Here is a 12500-nt window from a genome sequence, read left to right on the forward strand (position 1 = left end):
GTTTTATAGCTCTTATCAAACACAACAAAGGGCTATAAAGTCTCACCGGGATGGAGAAGGGATGGGTCGTGTTTTGCTCATGATGTTTTAGATCATAAAGTTTAGCAGCAGTTATACACGTATCCTTACTGGGATCAAGAACCGTGTGGTACTGACTCAAGTCTTACTGAGATCTAGAACCCTGTGGTACTGACTCAAGTCTTACTGAGATCTAGAACCGTGTGGTACTGACTCAAGTCTTACTGAGATCTAGAACCCTGTGGTACTGACTCAAGTCTTACTGAGATCTAGAACCCTGTGGTACTGACTCAAGTCTTACTGAGATCAAGAACCCTGTGGTACTGACTCAAGTCTTACTGAGATCTAGAACCCTGTGGTACTGATTCAAGTCTGACTGAGGTCTAGAACCCTGTGGTACTGACTCAAGTCTGACTGAGATCTAGAACCCTGTGGTACTGAATCAAGTCTGACTGAGATCTAGAACCCTGTGGTACTGACTCAAGTCTGATTGAGATCTAGAACCCTGTGGTACTGAATCAAGTCTGACTGAGGTCTAGAACCCTGTGGTACTGATTCAAGTCTTACTGAGATCTAGAACCCTGTGGTACTGACTCAAGTCTGACTGAGGTCTAGAACCCCTGTGGTACTGATTCAAGTCTTACTGAGATCTAGAATCCTGTGGTACTGACTCAAGTCTTACTGAGATCTAGAACCCTGTGGTACTGATTCAAGTCTTACTGAGATCTAGAACCCTGTGGTACTGACTCAAGTCTGACTGAGGTCTAGAACCCTGTGGTACTGATTCAAGTCTTACTGAGATCTAGAACCCTGTGGTACTGACTCAAGTCTTACTGAGATCTAGAACCCTGTGGTACTGACTCAAGTCTTACTGAGATCTAGAACCCCTGTGGTACTGATTCAAGTCTTACTGAGATCTAGAACCGTGTGGTACTGACTCAAGTCTGACTGAGGTCTAGAACCCTGTGGTACTGACTCAAGTCTTACTGAGATCTAGAACCCTGTGGTACTGACTCAAGTCTGACTGGGATCTAGAACCCTGTGGTACTGACTCAAGTCTGACTGGGATCTAGAACCCTGTGGTACTGACTCAAGTCTTACTGAGATCTAGAACCCTGTGGTACTGATTCAAGTCTTACTGAGATCTAGAACCCTGTGGTACTGACTCAAGTCTGACTGGGATCTAGAACCCTGTGGTACTGACAGGTGTTTTGTAGAACCTGAAGACGGATCCCTTCAGAGCACATCCCACGTAGCCCTCGGTGGCGTCTGGGTCGTGGAGGAACCGGACCTCCAGGGGGATCGCCCCGTCTTCCCCAAGGTCCAGCGTTTGCAGCTTCCTGTGGCTGGTCCAGTCCCAGATGTGGAGCGAGCTGCCGTACAGTCCTGAGAACCAAAACAAGGAAGTCCTGTGAGCGAGGCTCTGGTTCTGTCCAGAGGGCAACACTGAGCTGGAAGTCTAGCAGAACTCTGTGTGTTACAGACTAGGAAACAGATCCATAGAAGTATATATATAATATCCTGCTTTATAGTGTGTTACTGCACATTTGTAATTCAAAATGAATTTTTTCTTCTTTTTTTTCTAATGCCATTTTATTTCTATAGAGATGTTTACATTTTGGATTGTTTATTTCTAGTCTTCGAATTTTTAATGTACAATTCCATGTCTTTTTATGCTCCCAAATTGGGATCATTAAAGTACTTCTTATGTTATCTTACCGACTGGAAATGTACTGGAAAAGGAACTCAGGACCCAGACGCACTAATTGGATTCTTAGTTGGGTCCGATCCAAGCACCCTGTGCTGCTGACAGGTCTCAGGAACCGCGGTTACACACAGAGCCGATGCCACCAGAGGACCATGTGCTTTGCAACCTGCTGCTGACTCACCCTCCTTGACGTGGTCCGGGTTGAACCCATTGGCCAGAGCTTTGGGCGCCCCCCACTCGGTGCTGATCATGACGTTGTGTCGCGGCTGGTACCAGAAGTCGTATCCAAATGGTGCCGCTTCCCCCGGGTGCTCCCAGTTCCCGACCACCTCGAACGTCTCACCGTCCAGCAGCACGAAGCCCCCTGAGAGGAGGACAGGTAAAAACAGAACGGGGTCTTCCAGATGTAAAAGTGTTTGAAAGAGATGTAGATAAAGAGCCTACAGTCTCCGGCAGATAGGAGACACAGAGATCTCTGAGGGGTTATCTATTGTTAGAGCAGATCTTTTTTTTATTTGACCAGGATAGGTCTCATTGAGATTACAAATCTCTTTTTAAAAGAGTCCTGGCCCAAGAATGGTAACAGCACAGTTTCAGACAGTTTTACAGTTACAGATAAATAAAAAACACACAATCACAACACAGTCATACACAGAGTTTAGCCAAAGCATTTACAGACACAGCGGCCTGCTTCGAGGTCAGTTAAAGTTGCTTTGAGTGTTTCTAATGAGACCAGCTCTCTGAGGTTCAGCTCAGTTTGAAGCAGGTTCCAAGCTAGAGGGGCAGCGTAACTGAACGCCCTCTTCCCCAGTTCAGTACGGACCTTTGGTTCAGTTAAAAGGGAAAAGTTCTCTGAGCGAAGCCGATAGGATCCAGTGCATTTTCTATTTATGTACATCCTTAGATAAGGGGGAAGAGCACAAAGAATAGCCTTATATATAAGGACGTGCCAATGTTTCAGTCTACGCGTGGTCAGGGAAGACCACCCAACACGAGTGTATAGATTGCAGTGGTGCGTCAAGGATCTGAGGTTTGTGATGAACCTCAGTGCACCGTGGTAGACGGTGTCCAGCGAGTGACGGCACTGAGAAGATGCATTCATATAAACCACATCTCCATAATCCAGCACAGACAGAAAGGTTACAGACACTAGTCTCTTTTTGGCCTCATAGGAAAAACAAGACTTGTTTCTAAAGAAAAAACCAAATTTTACTCTTAATTTTTTCAAGAGTTCCACAATGTGTGGTTTAAAAGAGAGCGAATTGTCAATTATAAATCCAAGATACTTATACTGCAACACAGATTCAACCTCCGTCCCCTGCAAGGTGGTGATAGGAGGAAGGTTCAAGACCTTGGCTTTTGCTTTCGAGAACATCATTAGCTTTGTCTTGGCAGCATTTAAAACAAGTTTCAAATCACACATTTTGTTGGATTGTTCAATGTTAAAAGCATTCTGAGCTGACAGAGAGCCTGCTTCGGGGTGGACGCAGAACAATAAATAACTGTATCATCAGCATAAAAATGCAAATTTGCATTCAAAACATTGTTATTAAGACTTAATGTAAATAATAAATAACAATGGTCCTAAAACAGATCCCTGTGGCACACCCTTGGATACCTGAAGAGATGTTGAAGTTAAGCCTTCTGCCCGCACACACTGTGGTCTGCATGAAAGATAGTTCTCGAACCAACAGACAGCCTTACCTGAAACACCGATACTGACAAGTCTTTGTAACAGTAAGGCATGATCCACTGTGTCAGAAGCCTTTGACAAGTCAATAAAAAGTGCTGCGCAATGCTCTCTATTGTCTAAGAAGTCAATAAGATCATTTAATACTTTTAAGGCAGCTGTTGTAGTGCTGTGATTTTTCCTAAAACCAGATTGAAACTCAGATAAAATATTATTTATTGATAAAAACTCCTTCAGTTGGAAATTGACCAGAGATTCCAGTACTTTATTTAAAACACATCATTTGGAGATGGGTCTGTAGTTGTTTAGGAGAGTGGGGTCACCCCCTTTTAACAGTGGGAGAACAAAAGCAGATTTCCAAATAAGGGGAATTTCGTTTGTCTCCAAGGACAGATTAAAAAGATAAGCCAAGGGCAAAGCTATAAAATCAGCTGCTAACTTTAAAAAGTACGGCTCCAGGTCGTCAGGACCTGCTGATTTTCTTGGTTCCAAACTGTTCAGGGCTTTATGCACCTCTGTTACTGGAATCAAATTAAACGGTTCACCCTCCCAGATACCACCGTCAGAGCGATCCGTGGCTCCCTGAGCTACGTTCTGCGAGGTTAAAGAGAACCAGAAGCGATAAAATGTTCATTAAAACAACCAAGCATTTCTGCCTTATCAGAGAGTTGAACAGAGTCCTCCTTCACAATGCATTGTGGGAGCTCTAGAACATTTGTGTTTCCAGCTATTTAATAGTTTTCCAGAATTTAAGGGGATTATTTAGGTTGTCTGAAGTTTCAGTTCGGAGATGATCCGCTTTGGCTTTTCTGATTTTAACGGTAAATGCATTTCGCAGCTGCCTGAAGAGCAGCCAATGAGAGCCAAGACCTGTACTCCTGGCTTTTGACCATGCCACATTGCGCTCGTGTAGTGAATCAGAAAGATCTGATGTGAACCAGGCTCTGCCTTTTACTCTGTATTCTCTTAAGGGGGCATGCCTATCAACTGTTTTAATAAAACCATCATAAAAGGATGTCCAGGCAGTTTCAACTTCTGCAATGAGATTGATTTTGTCCCAATCAATAGAAACAGGTCGTGGAAAAAACCCTGCTCTACAAAATGTTTCATATCAGGCTTTATGATGACACGGGGTTTTGTCTGAGGGACTTTTGTATTCCGTACCGTGGCAATGACACAGATGGTGCGTTCACTGTCTGTCTTTATGATGGGATATATCCATAAAGCCTATCGGGGTCTTCAGCGGATAAAGGGTCTCAGGGAGAGGGGTTGGGCTGTTTGTAGTGAGGGTGTCTGCAGGGGGTCTCACCCTTGCCGTTGCCTCCTGGTTCTCCCATGCAGCTGATCATGATCTGCCCGTTGCCCAGGCAGTGGGTGGTGTGAGGGTTGGCCAGGCCGCACTTCCAGAACAGATCCACGGGCTCCACCATCTGAGGAGCAAACACACCACCAATCAGCAGGAGGTCAGATCTGACCTTCAGGCTGACAGGAGGTCAGATCTGACCTTCAGGCTGACAGGAGGTCAGATCTGACCTTCAGGCTGACAGGGGGTCAGATCTGACCTTCAGGCTGACAGGGGGTCAGATCTGACCTTCAGGCTGACAGGAGGTCAGATCTGACCTTCAGGCTGACACGAGGTCAGATCTGACCTTCAGGCTGACAGGAGGTCAGATCTGACCTTCAGGCTGACAGGAGGTCAGATCTGACCTTCAGGCTGACAGGAGGTCAGATCTGACCTTCAGGCTGACAGGGGGTCAGATCTGACCTTCAGGCTGACAGGAGGTCAGATCTGACCTTCAGGCTGACACGAGGTCAGATCTGACCCTCAGGCTGACAGGAGGTCAGATCTGACCTTCAGGCTGACAGGAGGTTAGATCTGACCTTCAGGCTGAAAGGAGGTCAGATCTGACCTTCAGGCTGACAGGAGGTCAGATCTGACCTTCAGGCTGACAGGAGGTCAGATTTGACCTTCAGGCTGACAGGAGGTCAGCTCTCTGATTGTTTAGGAGTCTAGGAGGAAATGGGATTCCTCCATGTGAGTCAAACACACGTTTCTCACGTGTGTTTTTAATTGACTGAAGTATTTGATGTGGTCGAACAAAGCGTTAAAGGCTCCTCAGCTTGAGTTAACCTCAGACCTGATTTCAGGATAACAACAAAAACACATTGAGAGAACCATTGACCTCCAGACTAGGAGACAGGAAGTGATGCTGACTCATGCCAGGGTTTAGGACTCATTCCTGCACAGCTGTAAACTACATTCTGAGAAACAAAGTGAAGGAGTCCCACAGGGGTTCATGGAAAGGTTTTCAGAAAGTCAATCTGCTCCGGACATCAGGGGCTGTGTGCAGAGTCAGTGAGCTGCAGCTGCTGGGAGCGCTGCAGCTCACTGACTCCCAGGAATCCTTCAGATACAAATCACCAGGCGAGGGTAAACACAGCGCGGGTGTTTACAGTGGGTCCTCGTGAAGTGGCTGAATGTGAGCTCTTTGCTTTCTGAGGAAACCTGAATTGATTTTGATGAAAACACTTCCTGCAGGATCTGGCTGGATCCGGATCACAGGGTCAATGTGTGGTCAGGGTCTGATTGTGAAACCAGGACTGAGGAACAGTCGGTCCTGATAAATAATCTCCCAGCTGTGTCTCTGGCAGCGTGTCCTCACTCTTGAGTTCACAGCGGATAATTCCTCTAAGGATGATTAATCATTACACAATGACTCGGCACATTTCCATCAGGCCGCACACACACTTTACTCCCAGATCTCATGCTCTGGACAAGGCCTGTCAAACATGCAGCTGGGAGACTTCACCATCTGAACTGAGCGACCTCCTCTTCCTCCTCCTCTTCTTCCTCCTCCTCCTCCATTTCATCTCCAGTTAGACATTTGTAAGTTCTTCTTCTAACGTCGAGCTAAAGAGCACTCCTTTAATAACTTCTCACTGACTCCAGACATGTTCGATATCCTAAAAACGGTCGAGCTTCAGATCGATCTGCACAATCCCACGTGTTTCCATTCTGTCTGCTGACTGTACATGCTCCATCAAGTGTCTGTGAATAAATACAGTGAGCAATGGCGATTCTAGAGTGTGTGGGGCCCTAGGCAAACATTCACTGGGGGCCCCTCCATCCAGCTTTCCATCACAACAGCCGACAACCCCCCTCCCCCCCGAGCGGAGCAAGGCAACGAAACTTAAGATAACAAGCAGCATTTTACGGCGCGCTATGCATGGGGCCCCCTCCAGGGGGTTTCCCGACGTGTCAGTGCAGTAAATTAAAGGGTGTTTCATGTTGTCGTTGCTGTGGACCTTCTTAAATCGACCTTCTTTGGGGGCCCCCTTCTGGTCCGGGGCCCCGAGCAGTTGTCTGCCTGTCGGCAAGCGGAGCCCCTGACAGTGAGATGAATGAACCCTCAGCGGGGGGTCACTTCCAGTCCAGGTCACGTCTGTTGTTTTCCCTAACCAGTTTGGATTGAACCACTTCCACATGAGCGTTCCACATGGCTCTATCAGGTCTTCACAACCCCTCAAAGCGCTTAAAGTACAGGTATTTGTGTTCAAAGTGTAAGAAGTAGAAAGTACAGGTATTTGAGTTCAACATGTAAGAAGTAGAAAGTACAGGTATTTGTGTTCAAAGTGTAAGAAGTAGAAAGTACAGGTATTTGTGTTCAACATGTAAGAAGTAGAAAGTACAGGTATTTGTGTTCAAAGTGTAAGAAGTAGAAAGTACAGGTATTTGAGTTCAACATGTAAGAAGTAGAAAGTACAGGTATTTGAGTTCAACATGTAAGAAGTAGAAAGTACAGGTATTTGTGTTCAAAGTGTAAGAAGTAGAAAGTACAGGTATTTGAGTTCAACATGTAAGAAGTAGAAAGTACAGGTATTTGAGTTCAACATGTAAGAAGTAGAAAGTACAGGTATTTGAGTTCAACATGTGAGAAGTAGAAAGTACAGGTATTTGTGTTCAACATGTAAGAAGTAGAAAGTACAGGTATTTGTGTTCAACATGTGAGAAGTAGAAAGTACAGGTATTTGAGTTCAACATGTAAGAAGTAGAAAGTACAGGTATTTGAGTTCAACATGTGAGAAGTAGAAAGTACAGGTATTTGTGTTCAACATGTAAGAAGTAGAAAGTACAGGTATTTGTGTTCAACATGTGAGAAGTAGAAAGTACAGGTATTTGTGTTCAACATGTAAGAAGTAGAAAGTACAGGTATTTGTGTTCAACATGTAAGAAGTAGAAAGTACAGGTATTTGTGTTCAACATGTAAGAAGTAGAAAGTACAGGTATTTGTGTTCAACATGTAAGAAGTAGAAAGTACAGGTATTTGTGTTCAACATGTAAGAAGTAGAAAGTACAGGTATTTGTGTTCAACATGTAAGAAGTAGAAAGTACAGGTATTTGAGTTCTACATGTAAGAAGTAGAAAGTACAGGTATTTGAGTTCAACATGTGAGAAGTAGAAAGTACAGGTATTTGAGTTCAACATGTGAGAAGTAGAAAGTACAGGTATTTGAGTTCAACATGTAAGAAGTAGAAAGTACAGGTATTTGAGTTCAACATGTGAGAAGTAGAAAGTACAGGTATTTGAGTTCAACATGTAAGAAGTAGAAAGTACAGGTATTTGAGTTCAACATGTAAGAAGTAGAAAGTACAGGTATCTGAGTTCAACATGTAAGAAGTAGAAAGTACAGGTATTTGTGTTCAAAATGTAAGAAGTAGAAAGTACAGGTATTTGAGTTCAACATGTAAGAAGTAGAAAGTTCAGGTATTTGAGTTCAACATGTAAGAAGTAGAAAGTACAGGTATTTGTGTTCAACATGTAAGAAGTAGAAAGTACAGGTATTTGAGTTCAACAAGTAAGAAGTAGAAAGTACAGGTATTTGTGTTCAACATGTAAGAAGTAGAAAGTACAGGTATTTGTGTTCAACATGTAAGAAGTAGAAAGTACAGGTATTTGAGTTCAACATGTGAGAAGTAGAAAGTACAGGTATTTGAGTTCAACATGTAAGAAGTAGAAAGTACAGGTATTTGAGTTCAACATGTGAGAAGTAGAAAGTACAGGTATTTGAGTTCAACATGTAAGAAGTAGAAAGTACAGGTATTTGAGTTCAACATGTGAGAAGTAGAAAGTACAGGTATTTGGGTTCAACGTGTGAGAAGTAGAAAGTACAGGTATTTGTGTTCAACATGTAAGAAGTAGAAAGTACAGGTATTTGTGTTCAACATGTAAGAAGTAGAAAGTACAGGTATTTGTGTTCAACATGTAAGAAGTAGAAAGTACAGGTATTTGTGTTCAACATGTAAGAAGTAGAAAGTACAGGTATTTGTGTTCAACATGTGAGAAGTAGAAAGTTCAGGTATTTGTGTTCAACATGTAAGAAGTAGAAAGTACAGGTATTTGAGTTCAACATGTGAGAAGTAGAAAGTACAGGTATTTGAGTTCAACATGTAAGAAGTAGAAAGTACAGGTATTTGTGTTCAACATGTAAGAAGTAGAAAGTACAGGTATTTGTGTTCAACATGTAAGAAGTAGAAAGTACAGGTATTTGTGTTCAACATGTAAGAAGTAGAAAGTACAGGTATTTGTGTTCAACATGTAAGAAGTAGAAAGTACAGGTATTTGTGTTCAACATGTAAGAAGTAGAAAGTACAGGTATTTGTGTTCAACATGTAAGAAGTAGAAAGTACAGGTATTTGTGTTCAACATGTAAGAAGTAGAAAGTACAGGTATTTGTGTTCAACATGTAAGAAGTAGAAAGTACAGGTATTTGTGTTCAACATGTAAGAAGTAGAAAGTACAGGTATTTGAGTTCAACATGTAAGAAGTAGAAAGTAAAAAGTCGTCAGAAAAATAAGTAGTGGAGTAAAGTACTGACACCAGAAACATGTACTTAAGTACAGTAACAAAGTATTTGTACTCCAATATACTTCCGACTCTGGTCAGGAGGAAGTGGGCGGGGCTAAAGGACACGGGGTCCGGCTCGGTTCACCTTGTGCATCTGTGGCGCTCGGGGGTTTGTCCCCACGTCCACCACGTAGATCCTGGAGGAGATGAGCGACGGCAGGATCAGACGGTTCCTCTTCTTGGAGGCGTCTCCGAAGCAGCTGCTGCAGGCGTTCCAGCCCGAGTGGTGCAGCTCGTCCCGAAGGTTAGGCATCGGCAGGCGGTGGATCACCTGAGAGAGGACAGAGACACCTGATCACCTGAGAGAGGACAGAGACACCTGATCACCTGAGAGAGGACAGAGACACCTGATCACCTGAGAGAGGACAGAGACACCTGATCACCTGAGAGAGGACAGAGACACCTGATCACCTGAGAGAGGACAGAGACACCTGATCACCTGAGAGAGGACAGAGACACCTGATCACCTGAGAGAGGACACACTACTGATCACCTGAGAGAGGACAGAGACACCTGATCACCTGAGAGAGGACACACTACTGATCACCTGAGAGAGGACAGAGACACCTGATCACCTGAGAGAGGACACACTACTGATCACCTGAGAGAGGACAGACTACTGATCACCTGAGAGAGGACACACTACTGATCACCTGAGAGAGGACACACTACTGATCACCTGAGAGAGGACAGACTATTGATCACCTGAGAGAGGACACACTACTGATCACCTGAGAGAGGACACACTACTGATCACCTGAGAGAGGACACACTACTGATCACCTGAGAGAGGACACACTACTGATCACCTGAGAGAGGACACACTACTGATCACCTGAGAGAGGACAGACTACTGATCACCTGAGAGAGGACACACTACTGATCACCTGAGAGAGGACACACTACTGATCACCTGAGAGAGGACAGACTACTGATCACCTGAGAGAGGACACACTACTGATCACCTGAGAGAGGACACACTACTGATCACCTGAGAGAGGACACACTACTGATCACCTGAGAGAGGACACACTACTGATCACCTGAGAGAGGACACACTACTGATCACCTGAGAGAGGACACACTACTGATCACCTGAGAGAGGACACACTACTGATCACCTGAGAGAGGACAGACTACTGATCACCTGAGAGAGGACACACTACTGATCACCTGAGAGAGGACACACTACTGATCACCTGAGAGAGAACAGACTACTGATCACCTGAGAGAGGACAGACTACTGATCACCTGAGAGAGGACAGACTACTGATCACCTGAGAGAGGACAGACTACTGATCACCTGAGAGAGGACACACTACTGATCACCTGAGAGAGAACAGACTACTGATCACCTGAGAGAGGACAGACTACTGATCACCTGAGAGAGGACACACTACTGATCACCTGAGAGAGGACACACTACTGATCACCTGAGAGAGGACACACTACTGATCACCTGAGAGAGGACACACTACTGATCACCTGAGAGAGAACAGACTACTGATCACCTGAGAGAGGACAGACTACTGATCACCTGAGAGAGGACACACTACTGATCACCTGAGAGAGGACAGACTACTGATCACCTGAGAGAGGACAGACTACTGATCACCTGAGAGAGGACAGACTACTGATCACCTGAGAGAGGACACACTACTGATCACCTGAGAGAGGACACACTACTGATCACCTGAGAGAGGACACACTACTGATCACATTTTAGAAAGAGTCAGAATTGTTACCTTACAGTAGGTAGGTGACTTCGGGTCAACATCGACAGTGGCCAGGTAATCTGGTTTCAGGATGCCGGTGTTACAGTAGATACAGGGGAGATAAACGATCTCCTCCCGAGGACCTGCAGCAGGAAACACAACCAACTCGGTTTTTAGAGTAATATCTAAAAACCTCCTTGAAAGCTGCATCGTCTATCTATCGAGCAGGGGGCGACTGTATAGAAGTCTATGAGGAAATGTCTCACCCTTCATGGCGTCCAATGGGCTGCTGTAACCCGGTCCACATCCTTTACATCCGGCTGAAACACAACACCTGTTAACATCGTGCTAACAGACCTAGCATGTTAGCTCACCTGACGTCCCTCATATCTCTCTATTGTCTCTGATGTTAATATGTTTTTAATATTATTTCACAACTTTCAACATTAAAGTAAACACACTGTCAATGGTGAACCGTCAGGACCTTCAAGGTATTCAGAGAATATCCTGGAACACTCAGATAAAACTAACAAAAAATCGATTTAATTATATAAGTTACATTTTATAAAATGTAAATAAACTTCACATTTGTGGTTTTGTGTAAGAAACAAAATGCAACCAATCAGATCTGTTTCTGGGTCTCTGGGTAGAATATCCTTCATCCTGGCCCTCACCTGACAAGAATCCTTCCAAGCCTCGGAAAACGAAGAATGGTGGAACAGGCTAACAGGTGTGCAGGCGTGCGTCACATGCGAGGCCCCGCCTTAAATGGAGCGCAATCTCCGCCAAAGATTTGGAAATTGGTCCGTGCACAAAGCATTGTGGGTATTTTAAGACCACGGAGGATACACATGTGCAGCCTCGAAATTTCCCGCACGAAGTACACCGGCCTCGGTAGAATTCCAAGGATCCTGGACATTGGAACAGTCCTTCGGCGGCACTCGATGACGTAGTATGCTTGAAATAGTGGCTCTGGAGCATCCTTCCTTGGAAGGACATGGTCAGTCTGTTCCATTGCTTCATGTTTCAGAAGGTCCGGTTTGCGTTCACACGGGCAAAACTCAACTGGACTATAAACTTTAAACACAAGTCATGTGCACATTTACCACGAACATACTTACATTTAAATGTGTACTGCGTTGCTTCAGCCATTTTCCGCCAAAGATTTGGGAAATCGGTCCGTGCGCAAAGCATTGTGGGTAATTTAAGACCACACATGTGCGGCCTCTAAATTTCTTGCTACGAAGGACTCAGTCCTCGGTAGAATTCCAAGAATGCTGAACATTGGAACAGTCCTTCGGCGGGACTCGGTGACGTAACATTCTTGAAATAGTGGCTCTGCAGCAGGTGTACTCGACATTGAGAAACGGCCATCCAGTGATGGGCCAGAGAACCAGGATGTAGAGCAGCGATCATTCTGACCCACAATCCTTTGCACCGCTGATATAAGAGGTCAAAGTTTAA

At 44.6% G+C, this 12500-nt stretch overlaps 1 protein-coding gene across 1 annotated transcript in view; it reads right to left on the reverse strand.

Moving 5' to 3' along the window:
• Nucleotides 1–12500, reverse strand: part of selenbp1 (selenium binding protein 1) — a 19766-nt gene that overhangs the window by 6584 nt on the left and 682 nt on the right. The window contains exons 2-7 of the mRNA XM_079696198.1: nucleotides 11303–11356; nucleotides 11067–11179; nucleotides 9407–9592; nucleotides 4726–4846; nucleotides 1908–2090; nucleotides 1223–1404 (exon numbers count right to left, since the gene is read on the reverse strand). Of these exons, the coding sequence (XP_079552324.1) occupies nucleotides 1223–1404; nucleotides 1908–2090; nucleotides 4726–4846; nucleotides 9407–9592; nucleotides 11067–11179; nucleotides 11303–11356 (839 nt within the window). The remainder of the gene's footprint in view (nucleotides 1–1222; nucleotides 1405–1907; nucleotides 2091–4725; nucleotides 4847–9406; nucleotides 9593–11066; nucleotides 11180–11302; nucleotides 11357–12500) is intronic.

The sequence above is a fragment of the Notothenia rossii genome, assembly GCF_949606895.1.
Source record: "Notothenia rossii genome assembly, contig: scaffold_100, whole genome shotgun sequence".
Classification (NCBI taxonomy): Eukaryota; Metazoa; Chordata; class Actinopteri; order Perciformes; family Nototheniidae; genus Notothenia; species Notothenia rossii.